At 42.8% G+C, this 14,484-nt stretch overlaps 1 protein-coding gene across 1 annotated transcript in view; it reads right to left on the bottom strand.

Moving 5' to 3' along the window:
* Positions 1-14,484, bottom strand: part of BBS2 (Bardet-Biedl syndrome 2) — an 89,247-nt gene that overhangs the window by 23,644 nt on the left and 51,119 nt on the right. The window contains exons 10-15 of the mRNA XM_068259982.1: positions 12,971-13,110; positions 11,306-11,450; positions 10,352-10,523; positions 5,872-6,001; positions 4,839-4,970; positions 4,621-4,758 (exon numbers count right to left, since the gene is read on the bottom strand). Of these exons, the coding sequence (XP_068116083.1) occupies positions 4,621-4,758; positions 4,839-4,970; positions 5,872-6,001; positions 10,352-10,523; positions 11,306-11,450; positions 12,971-13,110 (857 nt within the window). The remainder of the gene's footprint in view (positions 1-4,620; positions 4,759-4,838; positions 4,971-5,871; positions 6,002-10,351; positions 10,524-11,305; positions 11,451-12,970; positions 13,111-14,484) is intronic.

Raw genomic sequence — 14,484 nt, 5'->3', positions numbered from 1 at the left:
TCTATGTCTACACTCACTAACAAATCATCATCATCCATTTGAAAATCTCTAATTAGGTTCAACAACTCAGTGGTGTCTTTGATAAAAGATGGTAACTCTTCCACTAAGCCCTTTAGGTTCTCGTCTATAAAGACCCCAACCTTTTCTAACGGTCCATCTATTGCAGCTACTATGGGCCTTCCCGGGGGATTGTCCCTATTTTTGTGAACTTTTGGTATTAAATACAGTACCGGGATTTTATAATGTTGCAACTTCATAAAATTATATTCAGCTGCAGATATTGATCCCTCCTCCAAGGCCTGTTCTAAAATCTCATCTCTTTTCTTAATTATCCCTGGGAATGGGTTATCACGTAGCTTCGTGTATGTATCTTTGCAGTTAAGCTGTCTATTCATTTCTTCAAAATATGCTTCTTTGCTCCATAGTACGATGTTTCCCCCCTTATCACTTCCTCTGATAATGATGTCATCCGCCTCTTTTAATTCAAGAACTGCCTGTCTCTCCAAGGGGGATAGGTTATCAAACCTGGGTCCCCAATGTATAGATTCAAGATCTCGACTGACCAGTTCAGAAAACACTTTAATGTTCTTATCCATGGAGAGTGGAGGCATGTATCTTGACCGTTTTTTGAGGTCTGAATAGACAACACTATTATCCTTACCTCCCTGCGACACCATGGGGATGGGGCTTCCTTCATCTATCAACCCTTCTAGATCCCTCAAAAGTGCCCTCTCCTCTACGGATCTAACTGTGGGTTCAGATTCTGGAGTCTCTTCAGGCCGAGAGGACATATTCTCTTTGTTAGCAAACATCTTCTTAAACAAAACATTCCTCAGAAAAAACTGGAAATCCTTATAGGTATCAAAGGGATCCCCACCTACAACAGGTGAGAAGGATAATCCCTTGTTTAGCACTGAAATTTGCTGCTCCCTTAGCTCGAATTTAGTCAAATTCACAATATTATTTTTGTCCTCTCCGTCTTCAGGTTCCCCATTCTCATCTATTCCCTGTGCGTTTTGCCTTTCCTGTCCGGTTGTACTCTTTTCTTTAGAATGGGCTGTAATGTAGGTGGATTTATACTTTGGGAACATTGATCCTACGAGGATTAAACTCAGAATTAAATCTGGTTCATTTTTTGAAAGAATATGGGTATGGTTGGTCCTTGATTAAGCCAGACCTTCCTCAAGTTAGCCCCCCTGTATGAGTAGTGGGATTGGTAGTGGTGGATTGGCATACTAGGACAAGTCTGGATTGCAGGGATGCTGGGAAGTGTAGACAAGTGTGATGCCAATGTCTGAGTAAGAACAGCAAAGAGAGGTGTAAACAGGATATGAGAGGGATGTTACATCTTGACATTATGAAAAAAGTATATTGCAGTATGCAAGAAGGATATATGACTGAAAATTGTAGATTATGTGTGTGGAGAAAGAGAAAAAAATCGATGGGCGAAAGATAGTCTCACACATATGTGGAAGAGTGATGATTCTGGTATAATGACAGAATTATTAAAGAATGAGGTATGAAAACCGCTTTACCATTGACAGTAATAAATCCTGTGCATATGAGAGGCAGTGATATGAGGCATTGAAAAACAAAAAACCTATGGGGCTCTATATGAACAAATATGGACTACATCTCCTTAAATTCAAGGTATGGGAAACTGACATGCAAAAAACACCTAGAGCGCAGAATCAAAGCGAACCCAAAGAGAGGCGTGGATATATGACATTCATGTTTTTAAAAGGAAGAGGGTGTTCCCACTATCACCCAGCCACAGCGTCATCACACTGACGAAGCTCACGTTGGTGGGCGTAACGCGTATGTGGGCGTGGCCTACACACTGGACACGAGGAGCAGCACTGGCGTCCATACGAAGGGATGCGAGATATACGGTCAGCTGGCGAACAGTCACGAATACAGGTACCTGTATACTGCGGGACGCCGCAGAAGGAAGTCCTTGCCATTAGAATCGGCGGCGAGAAGGTAATACCTTTATGCTGAAGGGAAACTTTGTTTGGAAATCATCCAGCCGAGCGGAAGCCAGGTTGTAAGATGATGGCATGGTGTTCAGAAGAGGGACTGTACACTTATATTCACATAAGGAAGTGTTAAAAGACATGGCTATGCAGAAGTATGTTGCAGTTATTGAAGATTAAAACTCTGGACTGTGCATCCATACTGCAGGATTAGCTATCTGGAAGTCATACTCCGGAGTGAATTATTGAAGTGGACTGAGCCATCGCAGACTGAAAATTAGTATATTAGCCTCTATTCATCTAGTTAGTGGATTGATCAATCCTTGGTGGATGAATGTGGGTGTTTGAGTATGGTTGTGACCAGGAGCGCTCCTTGGAATTTCCAGTGTGGATTTTGGGGGTTTTAATAGGTGGGGGGTTTTGGAGGGTCCGTTGTTGTTAATTTTAACCTTGATACAATAAAGTGAATACTAGTAGATGAGTGGCGGTCCTTGAATTTTGAACATCTTTAGTGCTGGCAAGGTGCAGCTCTGTGGAATCTTTGTTTACTGAGAGTTCTGAAGCCAGTAGAAAATATACCTTTCAAGTCTTTCAAGAATGCTCTGAGAGGAGAATTCCGCATAGCTTAACAGCCTAGTCTAAACATCAGTGGCAGGGTGGAGCTACATACCAATATACAGCAATATATAGATATAGGAAGAGTTTCTGATGCAGAAACCAGGAAAATTACCATAAAATTGGGTAACCTGTATAATTTACTGCATTGTACTATATGTCACTACACTGCCTCTTTAAAATATACAACACAAAAAGTTTATTAACTTTCAACAACAAACTTTCAGAACAAATTGTTGTAAACGGTTGCACTGATTGTCCAGAGGAAATACCCGAATGTCAGGGAAATGTTCCGCCTTTTGAACTTTCAAACCGGCCTATTGGTTTATTAATAAATTGAAAGCATCTATTGACCAATAGGGTAGCTAAGCTCAGCTTACAATTATTACATATGCAAAGATGAGATGCTAAGAATTCCGGCTCACATGCAAATTTATAGCACACCGAAACGGAAATGAGGCCCAAAAAATTAACATATTTACTGTAATTAAAGAGGACAATTGGTGAAAAATAGAAAGCCTGCAATGTAAGGCTCCCTTACTGCTGCATGGATCGGCGGGCGGTAGGGTTAAGCACCCTCTTGCCCGTAATTCATTGTCAGAAACTCCGCCCCTAACTCGGCAGCTCACGTGATTTTTTTTTTGTCTATAGTCTTCCGAAGCTGTGGCCACCCCCACCTGTGTTGTCTGGCCCGCCCCAGCTTGGCAGCCGCTTCCTAATTGGCTGTGGAGCTGGGACAGGACCCACAGCAATGAAGTGAAGGTGGCCTCAGAGCTTCAGAAAGCTTTGGAAAAATGGCAGTGGCTTTCTTACAGATGGAGGGGGCGGAGTTTCTGTCATTTATGAATCACAGACGAGCTAGTGAATGATTACCTCTATCTAACCTGTGCGGTAATAATAGAGAGCCTTACATTGCAGGCTCTTGCACAGGCTTATTTTTTCACCAATTGTCCTCTTTAATACTTATCTCCTGCAGATTCCATCTGTCATAATCTGGTGTTCTGTTCGGCCACCGCTCCTCTACAAAATCTGGCATCTCCATTTTGAGAATAGCACTGTCCCTGGAAGAACTTCAGGGTCAGAGCTTGTGTGTCCAAATGCACGGTCAGGACACTTGGGAGTGAGCTCAGTAGGACATAGGGACATGGTTGAAGGGGGGGGGGGGGAACGGGACGCGAGTGGGATGGACGCCAGAGACCTGCCTCCACCAGTTTAAAAATTTGACTTTCTCTGAACGAGAATTTTTTTGCTGGGGATTACATAGAAGCGCACAAGACAACTGACAGCGCAGAGAGGTATGTACCAGCAGACTGAACATACATCTGTGCTTAGTTTCAATAGTTAAACATGTGGTCAGGTATCCTTTAATGGAAATTGCATCTAGATTGGAAATGGGCCAAACCAATCCCCCTCCTGTCAATTTTGGCTGGCCCAATTCCAATCTGTGCGCAATTTGCATTAAATTTGTATGCCAGACAGAATTCCTAATGCCTAGTACACGTCATACAATTTTCTGTTAGATTTTTCTGTAAAGGTGCGTACACACGCACTACTTCCGCCAACAACGGGTCTATCAGACCCTTCCGCTGGGCGGACGTTCAGCCGACAGTAGCAAGTGAGTACGCGCTGTCGGCAGACTGATAAGACTGTTTCTGAACGATCCGCTGCCGGTCGGCTGAATGTCCGCCCAGCGGGAGGGTCTGACGGACCCGTCGTTGGCGGAAGTAGTGCGTGTGTACGCACCTTAAGATTTTCTTTTAGATTATTTTCTGTAAAGTACTGGTAAAGACTGGTCATTATCTCTGGTGCATTGTCTTCTGTCTTCTTATCTCCTGCTGAGTAGAACATGTTGAAAATTATCTATCTGGCAGGTAAATCTAACAGAAAATTGTATGGTGTGTACTAGGCATAACATCCCACCGACACTATCATCTCATCAGTTTACCTCAGACTGGCTTTAGAGTCACAGAAAGATGTCATATACAAGCTGAGGTTATGTACCGCAGCAGATCAGAACAAGTCACCCCACCTGCACAAGCACTTTCCGGAGCTGGTCAAAGTATTTGGGGAAATCTGCTTCTACAGGCAGGTCTTCTATAGCCAGAAAGGCTGCCAGCGATTGAATGATGTCTCCAGCAAGGTCCATGTCATCTGTACCTAGTGTGATCTGCATAGACATTACACATTACAATGCATTGCATGGGATTGGTACAAATATTGCGCATGGTGTCATGAGGGAATGCCTACCTCTCCATTAGGTTTCATACTGATGAGAAGAGTCCCAGCATCGCGAAGAGACGTAAAGCAGATCTGAAATGGAGCACTCTGCACCTCTGTGTCTTCCGGTAACAGGAAGTTTTGGTTCAACCAGAGGACAACCTACCACACAAAGAGAGAAGACGATGGACAGTCAGAATTCAGCATGAAGAGAAGAGGAGTTCTGTAATGGTGCTTGTTGCCTAATCGCACTGGTGCAAGACTACAATTTATACTGACATCAAAGCGCTATAGACCCCCAAGGTACCGCATTTCCTGCATTAGATGCAGGTATAAGTACATTGAAAAGGACTTTTTTTTTATTTTTTATAAAGTCTCACTGTATTAGGAATTGACTAGGAATAATGATATGTATACCATTAAAGTAGCTATACACAACCCAAACAACCCTCTGGTGCAATAATTTTATGAATTGTAACAGAATTTGTGCTACAACATAGCCACTTGATTTACCTTTCGATCGCTTTGGTCCAAAATCGGTCAAAAGGATATATTAGACAGGCTGGAAACAGGCGCACACGCCACACACTAAATGCCGGCGGCATGTATAGGGCTACCGGAGCAGAGGCACTCTGAAGACGAATAGGGACCGCGTGGTGGGTGACATAAGAAAGGTAATGTATAAATGCACGCATGGGGGGTACATTTATAAGGGGGCACCGGCGATGCAGCTGACTCGGACGATTTCTTGCTGAAATCAATTGAGAATCAGCCTGCGGTGTATAGGCAGCCATCAGATCTCTCTAATCAGATTCGATCAGAGAGATTTGTCTCGAATCTGGCCATCATTGCTAGATGTATGGCCACCTTTAATCATTTAAAATGTTTGCATAGTATATGGCTATATGGCTAGCTTAGCTCTGTATCAGTGATGGATATGTTTCGACGCGTGCCTGGAGTATCTCCCGCTTGAAGCTTTTTAGTTTCAGTTTTAAACAAGTATTATAACCTTTAAAATGCAATTGAGACCTACAAGCAAGCCTGTTCATTGCAGAAGACTCACCCTCTGTACCCGTTCATTTATGGTGAAGGTGACATGGCTGGATGGCTCTGGTGACGAGGCTGGGTTACTAAGAACATACATAGAAAACCGAGGAAGTTGCCTTGTCAGTTCAAAGACATGGAACTGTGCACTATGAAACAAACAAAAAACAAAAAGTCAATACTTTAGTCATAAGGACATATTTGCTAAAGTAAGCACATGAAATGTATTTTTATGCAAGCAGCACACCTGAAGTGAGAGGGATATGGAGGCTGACATGTTTATTTCCTTTTGAATAATGCACATTGCCTGTCTGTCCTGCTGATCCTCTGCCCCTAATATTTTAAGCCATAGACCCTGAACGAGCATGCAGATCAGGTGTTAATGACAAATCTGACAAGATTAGCTGCATGCTTGTTTCAGGTGTGTGACTTAGACCTTATGACCTCGAAATATCAACAGCACTGCCAGGAAACTGGTATTGTATAAAAGGAAATAAATATGGCAGCTTTCATAGGTTACACACCTCAGATTCCTTTTAAAGCACACCTGAAGTGAGAGGGATATGGAAGCTTCCATATTAATTTCCTTTTAAACGATGCTGGTTGCCTGGTTGTAATACTGATCCTTTGCCTCTTACCAGAGTTGAAAAATATAAAAGATTTATATATACCTGGGGCTTCCTCCAGCCCCATAAGCTTGGATCGCTCCCATGCCGCTGTCTGTAGCTCTGGTACCGGGTCCCGTCACTTCAGCCAGTCTACGCAGGAGAAGTACTCTCTGTACGTATCTCTCCAGCGGCAGCGCAAACAGCCCACTTCTCTTATGTCAGACTGGCCCCGACTGACAGAAGTGATGGGACCTAATACCAGAGCTACAGACAGTGGCGTGGGAGCGATCCAAGCTTATGGGGCTGGAGGTAGCCCCAGGTATATATAAATCTTTTATATTTTTGTACTTACCTGGAGCTTCCTCCATCCCACCATAGCTCGGGAGGTCCTCTTGGCTCCTCTCCTTGTCCCGTTGGTGGCTCCGTTAATTGGCGACTTCGGACTGAAATCGCCAGTACGAGTCCCTGCTGTGCACGTTACGCATATAAATCAATATTAATAATGACAATATCATATTTTGTTCATAACTGGCAAGGAGAAGGGGAGTGGGGATGCCATGGTGAAGAGCTCAATTTTAGTCACAACTATTACTCTGCAAGTAAAAATAGACATTGCATCTTCACAGTATATGTATGAACTGTTACTCAGTACTTATATGGGTAGTAAAGTAGCTGATGTGTGCGTTGTTCCATTTTTTTTTGTAAATCTATTTCTCTCATGTTGTTTACTTTTCTCTTGTTGTAAAATGTGAGTTTGCACTGCCAGTGATATCTGTTAGGTCTCTTTCACAGTGCGACGTTAAAGTCACACGTTAAAACAACATTTAACACAGAATAACTCACTGGAATGAAAAATCAATGCCCCATTCACAGTGCACACGTTGCGCTGGTGACTAACGCTGCACGTTAAGGGAAAGTACTGCATGCTGTGCGTTATACACGTTATTAGCTGCGTTGGACTGTTTGCACATGCTCAGTAATGACTTGGAAACATACTTTTCATTGCCTGTATGCTCTACTGTACGCGACCGTAACGGGGCATTAAGTTGCGTTGCGGCTTTTTTGGGGCATTGCGTTGAAATTTGCGTTGCGACTTTAACGTCGCATCAAACCGCAACATCCTACTGTGAAAGAGGCCTTAGACCCTTTTACAGGACTTATGGTGCACAAATTGCACATTCTATAATGTTCCCTACCGCTTCTAGTATTCACTTCAAGTAGACATCAATACAACTTATCAGCAGTTCAGTGCACATGGAGAAGTATGGATTAACCACTTTCCTACCCTGGTCATTTTCACAGTTCAACTCAGGTCTGATTACTTTGGCAATAACTTTATAAATAATTATCACAACTAAATTATCTATATATTGTTTTATTCAGGGCAAATGAGGCTTTTTGTGGCTGATATTTATTTTTAGTAATGGCCTTATTTTCTATGTATTTTAAAAGGAAAAATAAGGAAAAAAGTGAAAAAATACACAATTTTTCCACTTTCATACATTATAGCTTTAATGTAAAATGCTTCTATTGTTCATTAACCCACACATTTTATTTGTCTATCTCTCCTGTTTATTTAAACAGTTTATTTGTTTTAATATGTATTAGTAACACATTGTATATACCCTACTCTCTCGTTACATCTGTCTGCTCCTGGAATGTTTGTTTTACACTTGATTACACATTAAACTTGCCATTTAATTCCCTGGGAGGAAGGGCGGGGTTTGCTGTCATTCCTTTACAACTGTGTAGCATTGTTATCAGCTCAGAGATAAACAGTTTATTATTTATTAAACAGTAAATTAGCTAGTATTGTGTAGGGAGAGGACTGCAGAGACTTATTTTCACGTCATGGGGCAGGAAGTGGTTAATGGAGACGTATGGATTAATGGAAAGTAAATGTAAACAGCAAGGTTTAATTCACACTGCAGATCACAACTGCAATTTTTCCAAGCGATTTTTAACCACTTTACCCCCAGCCGTACGGATTTCTCCGTCCCTTTTTACCATCCTTTTACCACCAGGGACGGAGAAATCCGTACTTCCCGCGCTCCCGCTCGCTCATGCGCGCACTCCCGCTTGCATACACGCCGCCGCCCGCTCGCTCGGAGATCAATGAACGGGAAAAACCATTCCCGTTCGTTGATCTAAGCCGCGCAATGATCCGCTGCTTCTATGAGAAGCAGCGCGATCATTGTGGAAAAAAAAACCAAAAAACTTTCCCAGCCTCATAGCACTTCCTGCAAGCGTCCGGACGCTTGCAGGTCGCATGTAAACAAAATGTTACTGTGGCCATCTTGTGGCCAAATAGTAAAACTACACCCTAAAGCATTTTTCACATACAAATACATTAGTTTTACACAAAAAAGTAACTCATTACCTCCCACACTCCCCAATTATAATTTTTTTGGAATAAAAAAAAAAATTAAAAAATTTACAATTAAAAAAAAACATAAATAGTTACCTTAGGGACTGAACTTTTTAAATATTTATGTCAGGAGGGTACAACACTGTTACTTTATAAACTATGGGCTTGTAATTAGGGATGGACGCAAAACTGAAAAAAATGCACCTTTATTTCCAAATAAAATATTGGCGCCAAACATTGTGATAGGGACATAATTTAAACGGTTTTATAACCGGGACAAATGGGCAAATACATTTCATGGGTTTTAATTACAGTAGCATGCATTATTTAAAAACTATAATGGCCGAAAACTGAAAAATATGGAATTTTTTCAAACATTTTTCCTATTTTCCCATTAAAACATATTTAGAATAAAATAATTCTTGGCATAATGTCCCACCTAAAGAAAGCCTAATTGGTGGCGGAAAAAAACAAGATATAGTTAATTTCATTGTGATAAGTAATGATAAAGTTATAGACGAATGAATGGAAGGAGCGTTGAAAGGTGAAAATTGCTCTGGTGCTCAAGGGGTAAAACCCCTCAGTGGTGAAGTGGTTAAGCAGGATTCCTGCAAAATGCAATTGCTCAGAAAATACTGCATGCAGTAAAATTGCAGTTGAATCCACATTGCAATGCTGCAGTGGATTCACCCTCATAGGGCTTTATTGTACTAGAGCTTTGCTGATCGCCGTCGATCAGCAAATGCCCCGAAAACACTGCTACTGTGAACTAGCCTTTAGTTACATGGCAGTATTTTGCTAGTATTTTAAAAAAGTGTTAAAATCAGTAATGCAGGTACAGCAAGACCCCCAGTATCCAGCACAGGTGGGGTTTGCCTGATGCCAGCTATGTGTGCACTTACAGCAATGCAGCTAGGAGCTGCAGGAAATGTAGGTGCATGGATGTTTTGTGTCCTTTGTGTATGACTCCCAAAGCGTGAATATGACCCAGTGCCGGTGAGGTGACACGCCGGGAGACATACATGGATCCAGCACAGCAGCTAGGAGCTGCAGGAGTGTAGAAGATGAAGCCTGGAGGTTTTGTAAATCGCTTCTGCTGCACATCGCCCTGAAAAATCTATAATAAAGTTCAAGCCCCTATTCTGCCATCAGGCATGTCAGCTGGTTGAGACTGCTGAGTGCTCGAGTTCCAGATTATGGGGGTCTTACTGCACATTTAGTTCAGATACGTTCGCCTTGGTGCACTGGAAATATGCAACTCATGGGCTCATGCTTGTCCAGTTCACAGGAGCACAGGCATGGACCTGGGCAACTGGGATCCAGTCAGAGCATCTACTGGCAGGGAATGACACAGAATGGAGGGGACCCAAGTGGAAACGGACATCTTTCTAGAGGTGTCCGTAGATTAGAATAAAATCCTATAAACTACTGTATATGTGGTTTGCAGCTTTTTAGCACAGTTCAGGTGTGCTCAGATTATGACTCCTGGAGGACACTTGATCTGACAGTAAAGCTGGTCTTACCTGCTTTTGTAACCCACAAAGGCTTTGATGTGCAGATCCACAGGGACATCTTTAGGGGGACAGATTGGAACTCTAATGCATCCCATTAGGTTTTGGACACTAGGATGAACAACATGGCTTTCACCTTCAAATATACCTTCAGCAAAAATAAGCACAGCGCGAATGATTGTATCTAAAAGATAAAAACAAATACAACGTGTTGTTACTACCAAAAGAGTTGCACGGTTAAGCTGGTCAGACATCTAGCAATGCTACAGCCCGATTGACCATCTGATTCAATCATTTCATCAAATTGGATGAAAATCGGTGCTGCAATAAGCATGCCTGATCGACGACTAATGTATCAATTGAGCAAGCTGGAAAATCTTGACATGGTCATTTGGGTGCGCGGCAGTAACGGTGTTCGATATCGCAGCGGCTGAAAAAAGCGACATAACCCCGGCTGCTTTCCCCCAATATGTCAGTGAATTCTAATCTCACCTGCCCAGCTACGGCGACTCCTGGTCTTGTCCGCTGTCTCCCCCAAGCACTGCCAGGCGTGTCTATGTGACATCACACACACGCCCCCACGGCATGGAGCTCAGTGTGACGGCAGTGCTCGGGGAAGACAGCGGAGGAGACCAGGAGTTGCCGCCGCTGGAGCAGGTGAGACCACAATGCACTGGGGAGGGCATTAACATTTGGAGGGCGGCAAAATGGCACCCTGAGGCCGATTCCCGAGAGATTTCATGCTGAAATTGATGGGGAATCAGCCCGCGGTGTATGAGCAGCCAACAAAAGTCTCTCTCTCCGACCAGAGAGAGATCTGTCTCTAAGCCGATCTGCCCATACATCACTAGATGTATGGGCACCTTTAAAGGTAATATGAGTTTAGATATATTCACTTTCCACCACTACCTTTAATTCATATATTAAAATGGCTGCGTACATTTAGGATCAGATAATGTTCCCCACCGTTTGATGTTGAGATGGTCAGTTCCACGTGGGGAGCATGAGTCTCTGATCCTAGAGTGACAGACAGTGCGGTCTGCAGCTGTGTGTTGGCTGGAATCACTCCCATCTGACCATCAGGCTCGCTCACTTGCGATCTCGAGTCCGCCTGTTATAAAATTCAGAGTGGACAATATTAAAACCAAAAAGGTGCACTCAGTCTTGAAAGACACTCTGGAAGCAGCACAACCGCTAATCTGATAACCTTCCAGTTCTTCAGCCTGGAAGAATCCTAGTACAAAAAAGGTCCTAAAGGACAAAGCCCTAAACGTACATTTAACACACTACATTTTTTTTAGTAAAAATGTTGTACAAACACCACCCAAAATATTGCCCAGACCTCCGACTCCCCACTATGTTTTGTCACTTTAATGTGCACTATCAGGGAGACATAGGGGATAGTTACACCCCACACCGATATCACTAAAAGCTGTGGTGGTGTGGGGGGGGGGGGGGGGAAACAAGGACACCCCCTTTGTCATCTCCCACAAAATACTGATTGATGACATGCACGTCTATTGTGTTTTTTAGGGCCATGGCTCCCTGTTTGTACAACATTATTATTAATAAAACGGCTAGTGTTTTAAATGTACATTTAGGGCTTTTTCCTTTAGGACCTTTTGTAGGCATCGGAGTCCCCATTACACCCTTTCAGAAAAATTATTATTATAAGAAGCCTAGTACATCATGTCCTGCGGGTCTTGCCATGTATGGAAGGTCTTGCCCAAGTACACACGCTAGATTAAACTTGGCAGATGCGGATGTTAGGGACCACCTCTGGCGAGAGTGCGTGTATGGATGCCTCCTGATGATCCGCATGCTGGATCTTCAGAAACGTCCGATACCCACCTGACCGCACTGTGCAGTGTTCTCCTACCCACCCCATCCGCTGGAAGCCAATTAGTTGTGCACTGCACAATATTCCTCTTCCCTACTCCATAGAAACAGACCCCCACTAGCCTCTAGGCTAGTGACATGTCTGAGGGATCCAGTCCTGATCCCCATGGACAAAAGTCCTTGTGAAACTTCCAAAGAAGCATGAAGCCAAATTGTCTATTGTGTCTGAGCCGTTAGAAGAGATCTGATTAGTTCTTGGGGAAGTAATTAATCGTATAGAGTGCGTGAGACACTAAGGCTCTTATTCAATTCAATTAAACATAAAATAGAGGGTCTATGACTGCCAGGCAGTCTGTGATAACAGCAGCTGTAAAGTCCGTTAGCCCTGTCAGGCTGGGACACACCCCCTCCCACACAGCACTGCAGAAACGAGAAGCATTCTCCATCATCAACCTGGGTCATGGCTCTCCTTCCTCAGTGCGGATAGAGGGGAAGTAAAGAACACCAGCTATGGTCACATGACTGCTATTCCTCAAGTCTCAGAGAGGTATCTATTTATGGTCTACAGCTGCAGCTAGTGGAACTCAAGGGTGTAAAAGTGCACATCAATAATACAATCTTGAATGTACAATTTTACCACTTCCATGCAATATGATGGACTACCTAGAGTATATGTTCAAAGTATATACACTTTGTTTACCCCTCTACTGCATAGATGTATTAAGATTGTACCATTAATGGGCACCTTGAGGTGATTTCCTTTTATTGAGGCAATCCACTTAGGCTACGCACCTTTGAATTCTCTTGATAATTCTTCAGCTCCAGTAAGAGGTTCTGCTTCTTCTGACTGAGCTCTCTGACCATTTCCTGCTCCACACTGGTATCCATGAGACTCCCGGCAGCTTCATTACTGGAGGGCAGGTAGCCTCTGACTGTAGCCAAGATAGATGACCAGTTACTAATTTCTCCAGTACAAGACCATACTAATACGATTACTGCTTTCTTTCTGTAGTCTGTATCTAGCTGTTTAGTAAAGTCTCTTGTACAGACCACTGTACGTTCCTTCCTGTTCTCAGGCATGGTTTCCTAAGTCCTGATGTCAACCAAGGATTTTTGTTGCACAAACCGGACTATGAACCACCATGCCGGATCTTTAAATGACTGCAACTGCAAAGCACATGGTTCCTCTCCTAACCTCGCCCACCAGAACCAGACAATCATTCACCACCCCATCATCGCTCCTCCTTGCCCCATAGCAACAGTATGCTTCGCTTGGCTGTAGTTAAGGGGCACTTCTGTATAAGCTTGTACATGGAACTGTTGCCCTAGTGATCAAGGCCTGATCCATGTGGGTACCGGTTATTATTAAATGTGTACACAGCTTTAGTATTTACCTGTATGCTGGGATGATCGCAGTGTCCCAGAGTCACACAGACAGAGGGATACACATCCTTCATCGTACTGTAGCCGTGATTGTGTATTTTACCATTTATGGTCGAATATGGGATTTGAAGACTGTAGTTTGGAAGCTTTCTGCTTAACGTGGTAGCGTTTTTTTGGGACATAGAATCTGCGCCCTCAAAAGTGTTCCTGTAAGTTCTTGGACATAGATTCTATGTTCTTGACCAAATATTCCATGGGGGGAGTTTAATAAGTTAAAATAAGTTAAAGAAACAAGATCAAAATGAAAAGTAAAGTTTTAACCCCTTGTTAACCACATAATATACACCTGTTTATACAGCTTTGATAACTACTGCCTGTAACGATTGGATGCTATCACTAGGGTGACAGTTCGGGGACCCAATGCTTTACAAATGCATTGCTCTGCCTTTGCCTAGCAATACATCTGTACAGCAGTGAACCCCCGAAAAAGTCGACCTGGAAGTCAAATCCTATAGCTACAGACGCGCAGGCTGGGGATAATAGTCCACTGCATGCCCAGATAGAAGTAAAATCTGGCATATGTGGTATTATTTTAATCGAGGGCCAAATATATTTGTATGACTTTTATAACTGAGGGATGTAAACATTAGGAAGGGTGAAAACTGAAAAAAGGAGTGTATTTTCTGCATTTACATCCAGTTTTTCCCTACAAAAATTCCTATAAAATAAAATAATTGTTTTAAAAAAAAAATTACCCATAGAAAGCCTAGCTTGTCCTATAAAAAATGCTGTTTTAATAGCCACACAGCTGAAAACCTAAACGTAAAGTCGTTAATAAAAATCTTGAAATAGAAAATAATATTAAATTCAAAAAACTGTAAAAAACGAAAGCATTAAACGTCAGAGCTGCTAACTATATCGTC

This window comes from Hyperolius riggenbachi, chromosome 11, assembly GCF_040937935.1.
Source record: "Hyperolius riggenbachi isolate aHypRig1 chromosome 11, aHypRig1.pri, whole genome shotgun sequence".
Taxonomy (NCBI): Eukaryota; Metazoa; Chordata; class Amphibia; order Anura; family Hyperoliidae; genus Hyperolius; species Hyperolius riggenbachi.
This window is presented reverse-complemented; position numbering and strand designations above follow the sequence as displayed.